Genomic DNA, 7,649 nt, shown 5'->3' with positions numbered 1-7,649 from the left:
GATAAGTAGTTTAATAATGCATTAAATATTGATTTGATATAATTATAATAAAGATAGGTTTCTAAATTAGTATAATTATGTATTATTCATTAAATATTAATTATAATATAATTATAATAAAGATATTTTTTATAAAATAATTTAGAATAGCGAATAGGAAAGTTCATTTTGGAGGAAAAACGGAGTCACGAGAGATCGATACCTCACCTTCATTAGTTGGGAGAAAACCTAATTTTAGTATATTAAGTAGATATTTTGTTCATAACTAAAACTAAAAATATAATTATTCAGATTTAGATTTTAGAAGAATAAACGTATAAGTAACAAATAATCTATTTTATCATGCATATTATAAATTAATGAATTAAACTAACTGATATAACGAATTATAATTAATTAATTGGTATAAATTATAATAAATTATATGATATTTTAAAAAAATAAAATGAATAAGAAGAAAATAAAAAGAGATAGAAGAGATAAAAGACTACAATAAAATAAATTGAGTGTGAGAGTTTTATTTTTTTTTTTACAAATTTTATATCACATCCGTTTTAATAATAATAAATAAAAATACATCAACTTGATATCTAAGAGAAAATAATGAGATAAAATCATAACACAGTTCTAAAATAAAAGCTTAAATTAAACCATAATTAGGGGCGCAGGTACATATAACTAAAGGGGGCAATGCCCCAAAAATTTTAGTTTTTATTTAAAAAAAAATTAGTCTGGTCCCCTTTCTTTATTTCCCAGCTCCCTTTTCTCTTTTTGTTCCATAACTTTCCCAACCCCCCTCTTTTAATTCCTACAAAAACCCAGCCCAATAGCCTATTTCCAATCCCTTTTTTTATTTCCTAGCCCCTATCCCTTTTTTTATTTCCCAGCATACAATCAGTTTCCCCATCCCCTTTTTTTATTTCCCAGCGTACAACCAGTCTCTCCCTCTCTTCCTTCCCGCCTTGGCTTTCCAAAATTTAAGGTAACAACTTTTCTTATTCTTTTTCTTCTTTGTCTCTTTAATCTTCTTATCTTTTACGGTTTTACCTCTTTTACTCTTTTTTTTTTGTTTTTTGCAGATTAAAAAAAAGATAGTAGTTCAACAAGTTATTTTTCACTCCTCTTTCTCAAAAAAGATTTAATTTTTATTCTTTTTTATATATTTAGTTATTTACTTAATTAGTTAATTTATTATTATTTGTTAATTAAATTTATGTTATTATATGTTAGTTTGTATATTTAGTTTTTTTATTAGTTAACTATTTAATTACAATTTTATATTATTTATACTAGGATGTTAGTATTATTGTTCTGAATTTTAATATTTTATTTTAAATTAAAATATAATTTTTATATTTTATAAAGATTTAGACTGTAATTTACACTTTTTCTTAAATATATTTTTAATTATAGGAACTTATTTGGCCATTTGAATTATGAGTAAGTTCAAAACTATTGATACATTTTTTAAAAGAAAAGATCAAGAGAATGAAGATGCTTCTACTATTACTACATTGAATAGCTCAAAGCGTCCACGACTTCTTCCAAATCAACTGGATGTTTTTCGTTTGGAAAGAGATCCTGGAATGCGACCAATGATTTGGAAGTTTCCACCAAATAAAAGAGATAAAATCCGTCGAGCTTATATTAAAGTTGGGCTAAATCAACCAATTCTTGATAATTATCCATTTTCTGGTGATAAAAGTCATCGTCGCTTTCAAGCTTCATGGTTTAAATTGTTCCCATCTTGGTTAGAATATTCTATAGAAGATGATGCTATATATTATTTTTCGTGCTTTCTTTTTGCTAAGGAACCTTCAATCAATACGGGTTCAAATGCTTTTATTGAGAATGGTTTCAGGAATTGGAAGAAAGTAAATAGTGAAAAAGAATGTGCTCTTTTGAATCACATTGGCAAAGGTCCTAACTCATTCCATCATAAGGCGCTGAAATCATGTGATGATTTGATGAAACAATCACAACATATTGACAGACTTCTTCATAAGAAAACATCAGAAGAGATTGAAAAGAATCGAATTCAACTAGGAGCATCTATAGATTGCATTAGATGGTTGACATTTCAAGGTTGTGCATACAGAGGACATGATGAAAGCCAAAGTTCAAGCAACAGAGGTAACTTTTTGGAAATGTTGAAATTTTTGGGATCTTACAATGAAAGAGTGAAAAAAAATATTTTGGAAAATGCTCCAAAAAATGCTAAGTATACTTCAAATGATGTCCAAAAAGAGATTCTATATATTCTTGCTACTAAGGTGAGAAATTCAATTAGAGAAGAGATTGGAGATGCCAAATTTTGTATTATTGTTGATGAAGCTAGAGATGAATCTAAAAAAGAGCAAATGGCCATTGTTTTGAGATTTGTTACTCTAGATGGTTTTGTTAAAGAGAGATTCTTTGATCTTGTGCATGTCACTGAAACTTGTACAACAACTTTAAAGAAAGAATTGATTTCTGTCCTTTCTCATTATAATTTCCAAGTTGAAAATATTAGGGGTCAAGGGTATGATGGTGCTAGCAACATGCAGGGTGAGTGGAATGGTTTGCAAGTTTTGTTTCTTAAAGATTCTCCACAAGCATACTATGTGCATTATTTTGCTCATAGGTTACAATTAGCATTGGTGGCAGCTTCAAGAGAGGTACTTCAAATTCATGAATTTTTTACTCAATTAAACTCTATTGTCACTATTGTTAGTGCTTCTTCAAAAAGACATGATCAATTACAAGAAGATCAAGCAATTGAAAATGCAAACTTGGTTGCTCAAAATGAATTAGAAACAGGCAAAGGTGCGAATCAAATAAGCACTTTACAAAGAGCTGGGCATACTCGATGGAGCTCTCACTTTAATTCTATTTGCAGTTTGATAAAAATGTTTACTGCTACCAATATTGTTCTCAATAATATTATTGAAGACGGGACAACTTATGCACAAAGAGGTGAGGCTTATGGTGTTAAAATATTATTGTCATTTGAATTTGTTTTCACTTTGCACTTGATGAAAGAGATTATGGGAATCACTAGTGTTCTTTGCCAAGCACTGCAACAACAATCTCAAGATATTCTTAATGCAATGCATATTGTTTCTACATCAAAGTTACTTCTTCAACAATTAAGAGATGGTGGATGGTGCAATTTTCTTGCAAATGTTAAAGATTTTTGTGAAAAATATGAAATTGAAGTCCCTAATATGAGTGCACAATATGTTTTTGGAAGAGGTCAATCTCGTCAACCAAGTGTGACAGTTGAGCATCATTATCGAATAGATGTATTCTTGGCAACAATTGACTCTCAAATACAAGAGTTGAATAGTAGATTTAATGAGCAAACAATAGAGCTTTTGACTTTGAGTTGTGCTTTGGATCCTAAGGACAATTTCAAATCATTTAATATTGAAGAAATTACCAAGTTAGCAGAGAAGTTTTATCCCCTTGACTTTCCTTCTAATGAGCTAAATATTTTGAAATCTCAGTTGCAACATTATCAGCATGAGATATACCAAATCATTTGAAAGGCATTGGTACACTTTCTGAATTGTGCAACAAGTTGCAAGAAACGGTAAAATCAAGAACTTATCACATGGTTGATAGATTAATACATCTTGTTTTGACTCTATCAGTATCTACAGCAACAACAGAAAGAGCTTTTTCAGCAATGAAAATTATTAAGACAAGACTCCGAAGTAAGATGGCTGATGAATTTCTTGCAGACAATTTGGTCATCTATATAGAAAAAGAATTAGCAGCTATTTTCGACACAAATTCAATTATAGATGATTTTAAAAATAGAAAAAACGTCGAATAGCCTTTTCATGATACAAAATTGTAAGTGGTACTTTTTATATATTATTGTCTTACTTTGATTGAGATTATATATTTATTTTTTTAAATTTTATCAATAGAAATAGTAATATAAAATATAACACCACCCCCCTAAATAGTTAGCCTAGCTCCGCCCCTGACCATAATATCATTGCACAACACAAATTGAAAGTAATTTCACATTATAATATACCATACAAACAGGTAAATGACTTAAACTTAATTACGAAATTTTTTTTATTTATGCATACATGATAACACCATGGTCTATAAATGCTTCATGGATAACATATCATATATTGCTCTGAATGATGAGCACGGGAGTTGAAGAGTGTGTGGTGGTTTGTGTCCACGATAGTTGACTTCTTGCAACGACGCCTCATAGGAAGAAAATGAATTGTTGTAAAAGCTACCTAATGAAAGAGTAATTGGTAAATGAATGATATTTTCTTCTAGCATATATGGTCTTTTATAGTGGTAAAATAAAAATGGAAGGAATAAAATTTTATATTTTTATATTCAAAATAGAATTTGATATTTATCGTAATAAAATTAAATAACTAATCAGTTATAATTTATGTATTTAAATAAATAAAATAAATAAAATAAAAATATTTTTAGAATTAATCAAATCAGTTAGTTGATACAAATTTAGTATAATTGATTTTATTTGATTTATTGAATTCAAAAAAATAAATTAGGAAATAATTGATTGAATTAATTAGTTGATATAATTAATTTATTATAATTGATTGGATTTAATAAATTAAAAAAATAATAGAAAAACATATGAGACAATAATTTTTTTAACTAAATTAATCTATATTTATTGTATTTAATCATTATAAGTAACAAATCATCTATGAATTAAAATAATTGATATAATAAATTATAATTATTTGATTGATATGAATTATAATAAATCGTATGATATTTAAATATCTAATAATAGAAGTTATGGGTGCAGGTTCTGAAGCATAAATATCTCAGGAATCAATCTGGTATGAACGGAAACAGTAGAAATTCTTCATCGGCCACCTGGAAGAACATTGTTAGTGCCTATGAGCATCTCAAGGAAGGGCTTCATTGGAATATTGGAGATGTCCACAAATCAGTTTGGTATGATGAGTGGACTCCTTTTGGTAAGCTTTGCAACCTTGTTCCTTATGTACATATTTCTGAATCAGATTTCATGGTGGCTGACTTGTGGAAAGGGGTGTCTTGGGAGGTTGATAGTCTTACCACGCCTATTCCGCATGAGATTAAGCAGTTTATTTGTGGTCTGAGATATCCTAGTTTGACTGAGTTGGAGCCACAGTGGGAGTGGTGGCCTGCAGCAACAAAAAAGTATAGTGCAAGGGAGGGTTACAGATGGTTATTAAAGAAAACATTAAATTGGAATGCCAACAGTAATTGGAACTGGTTGTGGAACACAAACATTCCAGAGAAGTTCAAATTTACTATGTGGCTTAGCTTACATGATGCTCTACCAACTGAGACCTTTCGATTCAAGCGGCATTTAGCTTCTTCAGATATGTGTAAGAGATGTAACAAGGCGCAGGAGACTATGGAGCATTGCCTTAGAGACTGTGAACGATCAAAGGCAATCTGGTATATGTTGGATCCTAGTATCCTGGACTCGACGGCTAGTACTGCTCTTGAAGAGTGGTTTCGGAAGGCCTTGGCTAACAATGAGGCGTCCTTTGGTGCAGGGCTTTGGTGGGTATGGAGACATAGGTGCAATGACATATTCAACACTGACAACCCTTGGACAGACCATAAGGTTGTTGCCTTGGCCAGAATTACCGCCAAGGACTTACAGGTTTACAGTAATCGAAGCAATGCTTTTAGGTCTCTCCGAAATTGCCTGTGTTGGGAACCACCGGTAGGCAATAGTTTTAAAGTTAATTGTGATGCAAGCTTGTATATGGATTCAAATTTAGCGGAATTTGGGTGTATTATTAGAGATTCTAAGGGAGATTGGATCTCGGGCTGCTCTGGAAGCATTCCCCCTTGGTCTATAATCAGATGTGAATTATTTGCTGCTTGGAGGGGGTTGGTTTTAGCTTGGGATTGCGGTTTGAGGGATATTATATGTGAAACAGATTGCCTTGACATTCTGCCCATCATGCATGAGCTTACAAGTAGGTATCCATCTGAAGTAACAGATTTGGTTCACAAGATTCAGGAGCTTTTATCTCGTCCTTGGCTTGTTCACGTTGAATGGGTGTCCCGAGAAGCAAATAGAGTTGCGGATTAGATGGCTAAATATGGTGCCAAGAGTAACTCTAATCATGTTATTTGGTCTGAGCCTGGTGTTGATCTCCAACGAATCATCCGCTCGGATTTAGAATAGTTTTTGCTTTGTTTCTTTCCTTGTTTAGTCACCAAAAAAAAAAAATTATATTCAATGAATTATAAAAAGTAAATTAAGAAACATGCTTAAAAATAGTGATGGATCCTGAAATTTTAAATAGTGGAGGTAAACATATAGCATATAAAAATAATAAAATTTTTTTATAAATATATCAAAATATATAAAAAATAAATAATATGAAAATATTAAATATTAAATAATTTTTTATGTAATCATTATCAATATTAATATATTGATAAATAATAATATGGTTATTAATTTATCTTTCTGTAAATTAAATATAATAATAATAAATGAAATTAATCAAAATATAAATAGATTATCTTCTAATCAATAATAAAAGTAAAATATATTTTTTTTTGTGAATTATATACAATAAATGATATTTTAAATAAATGATATTTTTTTATGTTATATTTTTTTCAATAAATGATATCACGGGTAATAATTATTATTATTATTATTATTATTATTATTATTATTATTATTATTATTATTATTATTATTATTATTATTATTATTATTATTATTATTATTATTATTATTATTAATAAAATAATTAAAAGTATTTTTAATTGATAATTGATAAGTAGTTTAATAATGCATTAAATATTGATTTGATATAATTATAATAAAGATATGTTTCTAAATTAGTATAATTGTGTATTATTCATTAAATATTAATTATAAAATAATTATAATAAAGATATTTTTTATAAAATAATTTAGAATAGAGAATAGGAAAGTTCATTTTGGAGGGAAAACGGAGTCACGAGAGATCGACACTTCACCTTCATTAGTTCGGAAAAAACCCAATTTTAGTATATTAAGTAGATATGTATAACTGTTACTAGCATAGTGATCATGACTATCATATTTGTATTATGACCAATTCTTTAATGTTTTTTATTTGATACTTAACTTTTGTCTAACTTATAAATTTTAAATATTTAAAAATTTATTAAATTTCTTTTTTTAACAATTAGACACCAATTTCTATTAGATACCATAACAATATATACTAAAATTGTTTCTCTTAACTTTTGTCTACTTAATATATTAAAATAGGGTTTTTTTTCCAACTAATGAAAATGAGGTGTCGATTCCTCATGACTCCATTTTCCCGCCAAAATATATGCATTATTTTCTCTTCTAAGTTTATTTTATAAAAATATCTTTATTATAATTATACTATAATTAGCATTTAAGTAATAATGTATAATTATACTATATAAAATCAATATTTAATGCATTATTAAACTACTTATCAATTATCAATCGAAAATATTTTTAATTATTTTAATAATAATAATAATAATAATAATAATAATAATATGATAATTATATGATAATGGTACTGGAAGGGTTTATCAAACTATTTTACCATTGATGCTTTTATTTTGTTTAGTGTATTTTTTTAGTTTGTGTTTAATAT

General features: G+C 28.2%; 1 protein-coding gene across 1 annotated transcript; it reads left to right on the top strand.

Moving 5' to 3' along the window:
• The first annotated feature begins 1,436 nt into the window (after window positions 1-1,436).
• Window positions 1,437-3,527, top strand: LOC112770547 (uncharacterized). Its single transcript, XM_025814889.1, has one exon. The coding sequence runs from the start codon at window positions 1,437-1,439 to the stop codon at window positions 3,525-3,527; it is 2,091 nt and encodes a 696-aa protein (XP_025670674.1).
• The last annotated feature ends 4,122 nt before the right edge of the window (window positions 3,528-7,649 follow it).

The sequence above is a fragment of the Arachis hypogaea genome, chromosome 18, assembly GCF_003086295.3.
Source record: "Arachis hypogaea cultivar Tifrunner chromosome 18, arahy.Tifrunner.gnm2.J5K5, whole genome shotgun sequence".
NCBI classification, from domain to species: Eukaryota; Viridiplantae; Streptophyta; class Magnoliopsida; order Fabales; family Fabaceae; genus Arachis; species Arachis hypogaea.
This window is presented reverse-complemented; position numbering and strand designations above follow the sequence as displayed.

Coding starts and splice junctions, on each gene's coding strand:
- LOC112770547 (XM_025814889.1), top strand. CDS start 1,437: ATGAGTAAGTTCAAAACTATTGATACATTTTTTAAAAGAAAAGATCAA.